The 13,767-nt window shown below is 45.4% G+C and overlaps 1 protein-coding gene across 1 annotated transcript in view; it reads right to left on the minus strand.

The window, feature by feature from the left end:
* Positions 1-13,767, minus strand: part of LOC126456197 (dynein axonemal heavy chain 8-like) — a 503,569-nt gene that overhangs the window by 414,959 nt on the left and 74,843 nt on the right. Inside the window, exons 9-10 of the mRNA XM_050091951.1 lie at positions 6,764-7,064; positions 544-700 (exon numbers count right to left, since the gene is read on the minus strand). Coding sequence (XP_049947908.1) covers positions 544-700; positions 6,764-7,064 — 458 coding nt within the window. The remainder of the gene's footprint in view (positions 1-543; positions 701-6,763; positions 7,065-13,767) is intronic.

Here is a 13,767-nt window from a genome sequence, read left to right on the forward strand (position 1 = left end):
TCAAAGCAACGTGTCACACAGTTCGCAGTGTACGTGTGCGGTTCGACCAGCAGTAGGCTGAGTTTACCGTACTCTCCCAGCCATCAAATTCCCCAGATTAAAACCCTATCGAGAATCGGTGGGACCTACTCGATCGGGCTGTTCGCGTCATGGATACTCAAAACGAAAAATTTTGCGCAGCTGGCCATGACGCTACAGTCTGCACGGCTCCACGTTCCCGTCGGTACCTCCCGGAACCTCCTCACTGATTCTCTTCCTGCGCGTCTCGCAGAGGTCCGCGCTGCAAAATATGGTTATTCATGCGTTCACATGCGATCACGTTAAAGTGACCGGACAGTCAGACGCACAATATTTAATCCGTATACGATACGACATCTTGTCTGATCTCTTTTTGGTCCCACAGTGCTTTTTTCCCGCTATGTATGATCTATCTGTGGTGCTACTGTAAACATCATGTTCCGTACCACTCTATTAAATTTACATTGTCTGAAACCTTTAAGTTCTATAAGCTTATAAAAGCTACTAAGGAATGAGAATACGTACCCCAAAGCGAGAGCGCGGGTCTCAAAAACTTCGAGTGACTTCCTGGTCGCTCTTATCAGCGCATCATTCACGCGCAGGTTGAAGTACACGAAGAGCTTCATACATTCCAGCTGAACAGCAGATATTTCCATGTTGGCGACGTCCACTTCCTGGAACACTGCAGAGGCCAGCGGCAGATTAGTTGTGTCCATAAATCATGTAAAAATAAAAATCTATTCTATTTTTGTTCTTTGATAACCACCGAAAAATGAAAGAAGAAAGTACTTTTCACTGTGATATATATTAAAGTTTCTCACCGATCATTCTACGCTTTTAGCATGGGGAGAACTTTTATTCCTACGTTCTGGAGCCAACTGTTACTGTCCCTGTTTCGTGTTCTTCGTCTCTATGGCAGCAATACGGCGGGCGTTAGTAATATTTGTAGAATCCGCTCTGCAATATTCTAAGTATGTTTTTGTGAAATATTAGGCGTTGTCCTCAAAGTGTTTGTCAGTTGAGATTAATCGGCATTTGTTACTCTTATCCTTGTGTTATATTCCCGTTACCCATCTACGAGGGTTGGAATTTTAATAATGGCAACTACACTCATGCTCATAAATTAACGACAATTGCAGAATGTGGTGCCACACAACGTGGCACTACACAAAACTGGTGCTGATAGCATAGGCACATAGGGAACACAAACGACACAGATCTGTAAGTCCACGGTATTGGTGATAAGTTGAGAAAACAGTCCCGAAACACATGTGCTACAAAACGCCACTGTTTCCTGCGCATGTACCCCAACATCAATATGGGATATGATCACCATGCACACGTACACAAGCCGCACAACGGGTTGGCATACTCTGGATCAGGTGGTCGAGCAGCTGTTGGGGTACAGCCTCCCATTCTTGCACCAGTACCTGTCGGAGATCCTGAAGTGTCGTAGGGGTATGAAGATGTGCAGCGATACGTCGACCGAGAGCAACCCAGACGTGCTTGATGGAGATTAGATCTGGATAACAGGCAGGCCATTCCATTCGCCAGATATCTTCTGTTTCAAGGTACTCCTCCACGATGGCAAATCGGTGGGGCCGTGTGTTATCATCCATCAGGAGGAAGGTGAAATTCACTGCACCCCTCAAAAGGCGGACATACTGGTGCAAAATGACGTCCCTATACACCTGACCTATTACAGTTCCTCTTTCAACATCAAACCACGACCTCCATACACGTCCCTTTCAAGGACATTAAGGGGTTGGCATCTGGTTCCTGGTTCACGCCAGATGAAAATCCGGCGAGAACCACTGTTCAGATTATACCTGGACTCGTCCGTGAACATAACCTGGGACCACTGTTTCAATGAGCATGTACTGTGTTCTTGACGCCAGGCTTTACGGGCTCTCCTGTGACAAGGAGTCAGTGGAATGCACATTGCAGGTCTACAGGCGAGTGTCTGGAGACAACTGTTCCAGTGGCTGCGGTAAGGTCTCGAGCAAGGCTACCTGCAGTACCCCGTGGGCGTCTGCGGGCACTGATGGTGAGATATCGGCTTGTTGTGGTGTTGTACACTGTGGACGTCCGGCACTGTAGCGCCTGGATACGCTTCCTGTCTGCTGGAATCGTTGCCACAATCCTGAGATCACACTTTCTGGCACACGGAGGGCCCATGCTACTACCTGCTGTGTTTGACCAGCCTCCAGTCGCCCTAGTATTCTAGCTTTCATAACGTCATGAATATGTGTTCTTTGAGCCATTTTCAACACACAGTCGCCATTAGCACGTCTGAAAACGTATGCACACTTACTTACTGCACCATACTCTGACATGCACCAACACACCTCTGCGTATGTGGACTGCTGCCAGCGCCACCGTGCGACGACCGTAGGTCAAATGCGCCGCATGGTCATGCCCCGAGGTGATTTAAACCCGCAAACCGCCCACCAGAGCGTTGTTTCACAATGTATCAGCCTTATCCTTAATTGATGAGCATGAGTGTGTTCATTTACAACTTATACAAAATAGATACACGATTCAAAGTTTTACTCTCATTCAAAGTAATCACCAGTATTGTGTTTCTATAAGCTGGTCGCAGGCTGTGTTCCAAAAATGAATAGCTTATAGAGTGAATCGACAACACTTTCTGCAGGATCCGCCCATTATTTTGCATGACAATGCTCCGACGAATATGGCGCAAGTTGTGACTGATTTATACGATCTATGGGGCTGGTAAGTGCTGTACCACTCACCACACTCCACGGACTTAAGCTCTTGTGGTTTCAAATTGGTTTCTGAATCGAAGGAAGCACTTTATGGCATTCACTTCAGAACTATTATATAGATTCGTTGGGCAATAGACCGCTTCATTCTATCTGTCAACACAACTGTCGCTGTTAAGGGTATCCCACGGCTTTCACATCGCTGGCAACTTGTTTTACACAATACGAGACACTACTCTGAAGGACAGTAAAACTTTGAAACATGTACCTACTTTGTAAAAGTTGTAAATGAATGATTGACACTATTATAGTTACAACCCTCATATACACTGATGAGCCAAAATATTATGAGTACCTGTTTAATAGCTTGTTTGTCCGTTATTGGAACGAACTACATTATTGATTCTCCGTATCAGAGAACCGTCTGTTTGTTGGTGTGGTTGTGGAGGTACATGGCATTAGATGTCTACGTAAAGGTCATGCAATTGGCGTAAATAACCGGCCGCTGATTTGCGTACGCAGTGCTGCCACCCGATAACGATCCAGGTGGGTTCCAGAGGATTTATTTAAATAAGGCGAACCTGGTCGCCGAGACGCCAACATGAGGTCACTATAATGCTCTTCAAAACACTGAAGCACGGTTCTGTCTCCGAGACACGGACAATTATTCTGTTGAACGATACATCGTCATCGGGGAATAAAAATGGTTCAAATGGCTCTGAGCACTATGGGACTAAACTTCTGAGGTCATCAGTCCCCTAGAACTTGGAACTACTTAAACCTAAGTAACCTAAGGACATCACACACATCCATGCCCGAGGCAGGATTCGAACCTGCGACTGTAGCGGTCGTGCAGTTCCAGACTGTAGCGCCTAGAACCGCTCGGCCACTCCGGCCGGCAGCGGGGAATACATCAAGCATGAAGGGATGCAGGTGGTTCGCAGCTGTCAGTGTGTCTTCGATTACTACCACAAGTCCCATGCAAGAGCAGGAGAAAGTCTCCCACAGCATAACACTGCTCTCACCAGCTGCGTCCGTGGCGCGCTACACGTTTCGATCCGTCATTCATCTCGATGACGGCGTTTGTGGAGACGAACATCGACCTAGTGTAGCAAAACTGTGATTCACGCGAAGAGCCGACACGTTTCCATTGATCGGCGGTTGAATCCCGATGGTCCCGTGCCCACTGCAGTCGTAATTGACGATATCATTGGGTCAATATGTGAACGCTGGGGATGCGTTGCTGCAGAGCTCAATTTTCAGCAACGTACGGTGAACGGTGTGCTCCGAAACACTTGCGGGTGCATCAGCGTTGTGCTCTTACGACAGGCATGTTACAGATGGTGATCTGTGTCAAGCAAGGATCACCATCTATCCTAACTTACAGAGCAGATAAGCCTCAGAATCCCACGTTCTGTGAAGAGTTGTGAACGTTCAACCACTTAGCGCCTAGTAGTAGTTTCAGTGTCCGTCTACCTCTTTCCGTAGATGCTCATGACAGTAGCACGTGACCATTCGACCAGCTTCGACGTTTCCGAGATACTCGTTCACAGACTCTCAGTAATGATAATCCGCCCTTTCGCTTATCTCAGTGGATTTCTCCGTTTGCTAGGCTAGGGTGATCTCCCAACCGTGTCTGCTCCGTTTACATACTTTTGATGTCACGTCACGTGATCGCAATGCCATCAGGCGGCAGCCAATGTCGCGGCGGGCAGTGCTCATAGTTTTTGGCTCGTCAGTGTATGTACTCTCGATGTCCCTGTTAATGCAATTAGACAAGGGTCCCACACCTATGCGAATTATTCCAGGGTAAGGCAAGTGAACGCTTCAATCTTTTTCACAGCCAAGCTGTGTTTTCCCACTAACTTACTATTCAGTCCTACTCCGATGTAGTTAGAAACAAATTTTGTGAGCAGTCGCAAACACGGTGACGCAGAGACCAGTGATACAGACAGTGCATTGTACTCGGTAACTGCCTCTGGCGCAAAGAGGTACGAGGGAAATTTTTGGGGATTCTACCCAGGTACTGAAGACTATTTAATGCTGATAAGAGTATAAAGTGCTGCCGTACGAACACCGCAAATTTCCTACATTCAAGACACATGACCGATGCTTCTGCTAGAGTAGAGGTGGATAAAATTCGTGGCATTGTGGCAGAACATAGTAGAATTAAGATTCACAAGGATATTGAGAAGATAGGCAATGTATCGATGTTGACATTATGTAACCGTCTCTGTACTATCAATTAGGACTCGTAAGCGTCCATTATGGACGCCATCGATGAGTGCAGGATTTGTCCGACGCCCAACAATGCTCGTAGAAGAATGTGGAGTTGTCCAGGAAATAAAGAACGTCTTAAGCACGCAGGAATTTTGGTCAGTCACGTTTGAGGCCATTGTCATATACGGTCGTCGGACGCCCTCATTGGCACCCACGGTGGTTTGACGGCTGTGCACTGTCAAGACAGGATCCCCCAACCTATCGTCCAGCTGTACAGCCAACATTTCTACGAAGGTTTCGTCTTACAAGAACACTGTGGTCAGCTCGTGGACATCTTCCTCCACAGGAGGCAAAATCCAACCGAATGAAATGGCCTGCGGTATAAACCGATACGGACGCGATTGAGCGTGCCTGAAACGAGTTGAAGCTTGTAGTACGACGTCGCAGGAGCGCTCTTCACACTTCGAATGTCTCGAGGAAGGCCCGTCGAAGACTGAGAACATCGGCAGCAAAGTACCCACCAACTTACGGACGGCATGCCAAGGATCCCCAACATGTTGCAATGCACAACAGACTGCCTTCATTTTGGTAATTTTCTTTTTTAAAAGTTTCATAAAGCCTAATATTTCATTCCCAGCTCCGCTGAACACGAGTTCACAAAATGCAAACGGTGAAAAACACTTTTTCGAGCTGTGAGGTGTTTCATTGTATATGTGGGGTGGCAAAAAAAAAAAAAAAAAAAAAAAAAAAAAAACACCTGGTGTGGAATATATGTCTGAATGAACAGACACTATTTTTGATCCAACAGCCATCATGAATTAATACACAAAGGAATTACAGATTTTGGCTGCGAGCAGGGATTGACTGAAATCAATGGAGAAAGTTGAAAATTTGTACCAGACCAGGTTTCAAACAAAGGTCACCTGTTTAGTAAAAAAAAAAAAATGGTTCTGAGCACTAAGGGACTTAACATCTGTGGTCATCAGTCCCCCAGAACGTAGAACTACTTAAATCTAACTAACCTAAGGACATCACACACATCCATGCCCGAGGCAGGATTCGAACCTGCGACCGTAGCAGTCGCGCGGTTCCGGACTGCGCGCCTAGAACCGCTAGACCACCGCGGCCGGCACCTGTTTAGTCGACAGATGCTCTGACTACTGAGCTATTTGGACAAAGTGGCCATGGCAACTGCACAGACTACTCTAGCACGCTTCCTGTCAGATCCAAATTCTCAACTTATCCACATATTACAAACGTAGCACTCCTTGCCCATTATCCTTATTACTCGCATTGTTCGCGTGTCCGGAAGAACAGACACCACACATATTTATAATTAAGGCGAGGACAACCAATGATCTCTCCAGTATGGATGCACACCAGGCTCGAACTCTTACAGGAACCGGCAAAATGCTGCGGGTAACGAGAATAATGGGCATTTGGCACTACATCCATAGTGTGTGGATAGGTAAAGAATTTAGGTCTGAAGGGAGGGGTGCTAGGGTAATCCACGCAGTTGCAATGATCACTTTGTCTGAATGGCTTAGTGGTCAGAGCATCTGCATATTCAGTAGGAGACCCGAGTTCGAATCCTGGTCTGGCACAAATTTTTCAACTTTCTCCATTGATTTCAATCAACGCCCGCTCGCAGCCAGGGTCTGTAATTCCTTCGTGTCTTGTACATACAATGAAATTTCTCAATTACTTTACATCTATCAATGACGGCTCACACGAAATATTTCCTTTTCGAACTGGTTTCAAATGGAAGCGAGCATAGGGAAGTGCAGAGTGTTACGCACGCATGTCCTCGGTGAACTTGGCGGCGGAGGCGGGCGCCTTGTTGACTTTCTCGGGGTCCAGCCAGCGGTACTTCTCCTCGGGCAGCGGCAGCGGCGCGATGAAGCGGTTGATGAGCTCGAGCACGGCGTCCTCTGCGCAGCGCGACCGCAGCTGCAGCTGCTCGATGGCCTTGTCGCGCGCCTGCTCGGCCACGCGCAGCAGGGCCGCCACCTGCACCGCGCCCTCGGACAGCCCCAGCACGCGGACCTCCGACATGCTCTCCAGCACCGCGTCCACACGGGACTCCTTCAGATCGCACAGCTGCCACACACCAAACACCGCCCTCAGCTCGTCAGATGGCAGAAACAAGAGTACACTGGAATCAATCTTTCACTTTGATGATGATGATGATGATGATGATGATGATGATGTTTGGTTTGAGGGGCGCTCAACTGCGCAGCGCTCGTACAATTTCCCAACCTTTGCTCAGTCCAGTCTCGCCACTCACTGGAATGATGATGAAATGATGAGAACAACACAAACACCAGTCATCTCGAGGCAGGTGAAAATCCCTGACCCCGCCGGGAATCGAACCCGGGATCCCGTACTCGGGAAGCGCGAACGCGACCGCGATCTTTCACTCTGAGGCAGTGTTCCAAGTCGGGGCTAAAATCTGGTTCCTTGCCTTACAAACTGAGTAATCCTGTAATGCAGACAATCTGATCAAAAGTATCGGGGCACCTGTTCGTGGACATTAATATGGGATGTGCCCACCCTTCGCTTTTGTGAAGCGTTGATCTCCGGTGGGGACACTTTCAGTGAGGTGCCTAAGTGTCTACGGAGGAACTGCAGATCATTCCTGTTCAAGAGCCGAAACCAGAGAAGGTACTGAAGTTGTAAGTAGGCTGTTTAGGTTTTTATGTTGGTAACGTCACGTAGCGCTCTGTATGAAAATCACTGACTGTGCTGTGTGCAGTCTGTGGCTGGTTGGCATTGTTGGAATATTCGCTATTGTAGTGTTGGGCAGTTGGATGTGAACAGCGCGTACCGTTGCGTAGTTGGAGGTGAGCCGCCACCAGTGGTGGATGTGAGGAGAGAGATGGCAGAATTTTGAGAGCAGACGATTTGGACGTGTGTCCCTCAGAAAGAGTAAATTTGTAATACTGGATATCATGAACTGATATATATATATATATATATATATATATATATATATATATATATATATATATATATATATATAATGACTTTTGAATATTACTAAGAAGGGAACCTCCCCATCGCAACCCCCTCAGATTTAGTTATAAGTTGGTACAGTGGATAGGCCTTGAAAAACTGAACGCAGATCAATGGAGAAAACAGGAAGAAATTGTGTGGAACTAGGAAAAAAATAAGCATGATATACAAACTGAGTAGTCCATGCGAAAGATAGGCAGCATCAAGGATAATGGGAGCTCAAGAGCGCCGTGGTCTCGTGGTTAGCGTGAGCAGCTGTGGAACGAGAGGTCCTTGGTTCAAGTCTTGCCGGCACGGTAGCTCAGCGTGTTCGGTCAGAGAGCCGGTTGGCCTCTGTAATAAAAAACAAATTTCAGGCACTCACACAAAATCAACTTCGCTCTCCAAAATTCCAGGACATGTCCAGATTTGCTTAGGATTTGACGGTCTACACACGGAAAAATCTGAAAACGTTAAAAACATATATTTTGACAGAGCACAGGGAAAACTGAGCGACTGTGAAACTGTTGCATTCATTTGTTGCAGTTTATGTGACAAACTCTTATGTTTTCATCACTTTTTTGGGAGTGATTATCACATCCACAAGAAAACCTAAATCGGGCAAGGTAGAAGAATCTTTTTACCCATTCGCCAAGTGTACAAGTTAGGTGGGTCGACAACATATTGCTGTCATGTGACGCACATGCCGTCACCAGTGTCGTATAGAATATATCAGACGTGTTTTCCTGTGGAGGAATCGGTTGACCTATGACCTTGCGACCAAATGTTTTCGGTTCCCATTGGAGAGGCACGTCCTTTCGTCTACTGATCGCACTGTTTTGCGGTGCGGTCGCAAAACACAGACACTAAACTTATTATAGTGAACAGAGAAGTCAATGAACGAACGGACAGTTCATAACTTTGCGAAAATAAAGAAAGTAAAATTTTCACTAGAGGGAAGACTTGAACCAAAAACCTTTTATTCCGCAGCTGCCCACGCTAACCACCGGACCACGACGATCCTGAGCTCACAGGATCCTTGATGTTGCCTATCTTACGGATGAACTAGTCAGTTTGTATATTTTGCTTATTTTTTTCATAGTTCCATACAACTGCCGGCCGCGGTGGTCTAGTGGTTCTAGGCGCGCAGTCCGGAACCGCGGGACTGCTACGGTCGCAGGTTCGAATCCTGCCTCGGGCATGGATGTGTGTGATGTCCTTGGGTTAGTTAGGTTTAAGTGGTTCTAAGTTCTAGGGGACTGATGACCACAGAAGTTAAGTCCCATAGTGCTCATAGCCATTTGAACCATTTTTTCCACACAAATTCTTCCTGTTTTCTCGAGTGATCTGTGTTCAGTGTTTCCAGGCCTATCCACTGTGCCAACTTATAACTAAATCTGAGGGGGGTGCGATGGGGATGTTCCCTTGTAAGGTAAATACATTGTTTGTTCTCTATGAAAATCTTTCATTTGCTAACTATGCCTATCAGTAGTTAGTGCCTTCAGTAGTTAGAATCTTTTATTTAGCTGGCAGTATTGGCGCTCGCTGTATTGCAGTAGTTCGAGTAACTAAGATTTTTGTGGGGTAAGTGATTCATGAAAGGTATAGGTTATTGTTAGTCAGGGCCATTCTTTTGTAGGGATTACTGAAAGTCAGATTGCGTTGCGCTAAAAATATTGTGTGTCAGTTTAGTGTTGATCAGAATAAGTAAAGAGAGAAATGTCCGAGTACGTTCAGTTCTGTTCATCTGTTTGAAAATTAAATAACGTAAGAGGTTTATCAGCACAGTCATTCATAATTTTTTCTAAGGGGAGGTTTCATATATCGACCCTTAGCCAAGGATACCTCACTGGAATCTTCTGATTTTTTCTCGTAGTTCGTGTAATTAGTGTAGCCATTGTTTATTGCGAGAGCGTAATTGTAGAGAGAATTTCCTTTGTAGTTGTAGTTTTTCATTGTTGTACAGTAAAACAGTTGTGGCATGCATGTAGATTTGCACCAAGTATTTCGCAGCTGCGCTTGCAATTAACTAGATATTATTTTCAGTGCTATGATAATGTGTTTTCTTATTTTTGCTCTTCAAATCGTGCTTTTCTTGTTATCGTGTGACATATGTGACAATAATGGCGTGTGAAAAACGTAACACTAGGCTCCAAAGTAAATTGAGAACTGATAGTGACGACGAGCGTAGCTTATCAGCATCACCATGTAATGAATTAACAGACATTCGAAATAGTAATTTGGTAATTGTACATAGGGAAACGGAGCGGGCGGCAAATAATGGTGAAACAATTAGTGTACAGGGAAGCATTAACGATCGATCGGTCGGCAACAGCTCGCCTCAGGATTTCGAAATGACAGGACACAATCTTGCAAATACTGTAGATTCAGGTTTTGCGTCCTCACCGTTTTCTCAAATAAGTCAAGACACACTTTCTGCTTTTCAAAATGCGAATATTGCCGGTTCAAATGCATTGCCGAATAGCACTGAGGAACATGTTTCAGACACCAGTGCGTTTTTATTACAATTAATGCAACAAATGGGACAAAAGCTTCAAAAGTTAGACACAATGGAACAAAACCTTCAAAAGTTAGACACAATGGAACAACACCAGAGACAAACACAGCACCACCAGTGCTTTCATACAGAGCGCTACGTGACGTTACCAACATAAAAACATACTTACAAAGTTGGGCGCTGTGGTATTAAGCGAAGTCGGCCTTCTAACCATCCCAAATTAGTATCGCTGGGTTCCGGTAGGGACTCCGAGCATGTTAGTTCGTTTCAGGAGAAGTTGTTGTCCGCTAACACTTACTTCATAGCTGCTGCTTTAGGATAGGTCAGTTCCTCTACCATACACAGTAAACAATGCCGTAAAATTCCTTCATATTCTTTCGTATGTCGCTTTTTCTGAAGTGCAGTAAGAGAACAACTTATTAATTACAAAAAGCACCCCCATACCGTATCGCAGCCTCCTCCGCACTTCACTGTTGGCACTACACATGATTACAGCTGATGTCCTCTAGGCGTTCGCCACACCCATATACGTTTATGAAATTGCCGAAGAGTATAGTTGATTCACCATTCCAAATCACTCGTTTACAGTTATCCACTGTCCAATAGCGTAACTCTTTACACAACCTCAAGCACTACTGTAGAAATTTGTAGCTTACAAGTAATTCCTCGACCACTGTATCCCCTTATTTTAACTATCTACTCACAGTAATTGTGCTACGTGGCCTGCTGGTAGGATTTTGGATCTCACGAGTGATTCCTTCCCGTGATTTCATGCGATTTTCTACAGCCACCCTCCACACTGATCGATAGTTCCTGTCCGTCAGTAGGTTAGGCGTGCCTGGTCTCGGTTTAGCTGTGGTTGTCCCTTCGCGTTTCCATTTCACAATCACATCGCCAACACTCGACTGCCAAGCTTTAGAGGGTTTGAAATGTGCCTGATGGATTTTGTTACTCAGTCACTGACCTCTCCTGACCTACCATTCTACTATTACTGCTTCCCAACTGACAACACAATACTCTCCGCACCTTTTTATACGTGATAATTAGTAGTCAATTCCATATTACATAGCGGTGTCCGGATATTTTGGATACTGCTCGCTCTTGTGTGCTCTTCGTATTGGTCATTGTTTACACAAGAGTCAGTTTCCAGTATCTGGGGGACAGTGGTACTCATTGAGCCTTTAAGTGATAGACCCTGAAATTCCTCTAAATGGTTTTTGATCCAGTCCTACGAGGCACCCTAAGCTTGTGATTTTCCGTGGAACTAAGTTTTTCTTCCAACACACGTTGAAAAAAAGCTTCTAAAGGCACTGACATATAGCAATATCTTCCACAAAGCGCTATTAACAGTAGATGGAAATGGCCAATGGAAATGCCTCAGTTCTGTTCTGAATGTTAAACACTTTTGTGGAATGGTCTGGATCTCATGAAATGATGGCTCTCGCGTGGTGAAGAAGAGAAGTCGTGTGCCTACTGGAATGGAGACAGTGTATTCACAGGATGCTTCATTGGTTTACGGGCGTTGCGTCGAATAATGCCATGAAATGTGCACAACATTTCAACCAGACAGCTGCTCGTCATCTTCAGGTGCTTACTTGTTTGTTGGTGAAATGGCTCGCCAATATATGCGCTGGCTCGCTAGAAAAGCGCAGGTGCCAAACGTGGGACTATAGCGTCTTCCTTGGATTTAATTCACCAACTCTTTCCACTCTTTGCAAGCACACATATGAAAGTCCATGCAAAACTTCGCCTCTATAAAGCCACAGTCCTTCCAGCGACGTTTTACGGGTGCACCACCAGGGGATGGTGTGTGTATCCAACATCAAACTACCGCAGATTTTACAAAATCGATGCTTTCGTCTCATCCTTGGGGCACGCAGGTGGGCAAGGGTCAGTGACTTGCACCAGGAACTCGACATACCGATTATCCAGGAACTTATCATCTCCCACAATTGCAAACTTTTGGACAAATTGGACGCACTAAGGCCTTCAACAGGACAGCTGGACTACACCGGGACAGTCACACCTACACATTGTCATCACATCCGGGTACCTCGAGGCATCGTCGAGGCGCTACAATAAAATGTTCAATGAAGTCAAATGAAATCAACCGACCCCTTAAATCAGCTCAAACCTCACCCCAGAAGGGCTCAAGCACCTCTTCCTGCCTACAGCCTTCTTATGCTTAAACAAAGAGTGAATCACCCATTTACCTCTCACACAGGAAGTCCAGCCGCCAAGGTGATAGCACTTCAGCACACACAAAAAAAGCACCGTGTCAATAAGCACCTGAAGGTGACGAGCAGGTGTCTCGAAATGTTGTGCAACTCTCATGACATTATCCGAAGCGACGCCTGTGAACTAATGAAACAGTTATTACGCTGGGACGTCCTCAGAGTATCCCTAGGATATTTCTAAAGTGAGCAATAAGTACTCTATGACCAACTACGTTACTTTTCAATTCAGGAGTGGCTACAAGAATCAATACTGCGTTTCCCTGTGCTGGTGCGGAATTTTGTTCAGTCAGTCTCGCAATTTTCTTAAACACTGCTGCAGTTTAGTGAATGGTGCATGTGCTCAGCAGGATAAGGTCTAATAGTACAGTGTCGTACCGTTATCTAGCAGGAGATAGTGTGAGTTTAAAGTGACTGACTTGGTTAGTCTTAACTAAAGCCAATAAATTCCATTTGTTTATATGGAAACTTGAAGTGTAATGTTATTTGTGTATCTTTTGACAAAATGACTTTGAACTGTAATCTTGTTTGGTGGAGAGGGTGTATGAACTGTTAGAGGTGGCATTTTCCAGTTCAGTGGTCGGATCTCAGAATCTTCTTGAGAGTACTTAGGTTGCTACAAGACTTTAATTATTGACTTTGGTGTAGTGAAAAATTCCACACGTTGAAATGAGGTTGGCTACAGTTTATTTCAACTGATTCACTAATGTGGCAACGCAGAGGATTAATTCAAGTCAATCAGTAAAAGACTCTGAGTTAATCTACAGAGCAGTACGTCACACAGTATGTCACACGCTCTGCAGATTGCTTAGCAGTGCATGGATTCTGTCCAGGATCGTAATTTGTGTTCCGGATGACGCTAAGGAAGTTCCGAGGCGTGGAAAACAGGAAGTTTCAATCTGAACACGTGTCATAACTCGAACTTTCAGCCTGACGATATATTTCACACACATTCCAAACTTCACAGAAGGGTCCTAGAACCGTCTTGCATCACATGAAAGAACTTGAGAAGAAACCAAAATTTTCTCTACCTCGTGATGACTGGGTGTTGTGTGAT

This window comes from Schistocerca serialis, chromosome 2 (assembly GCF_023864345.2).
Source record: "Schistocerca serialis cubense isolate TAMUIC-IGC-003099 chromosome 2, iqSchSeri2.2, whole genome shotgun sequence".
In the NCBI taxonomy this organism is placed as follows: Eukaryota; Metazoa; Arthropoda; class Insecta; order Orthoptera; family Acrididae; genus Schistocerca; species Schistocerca serialis.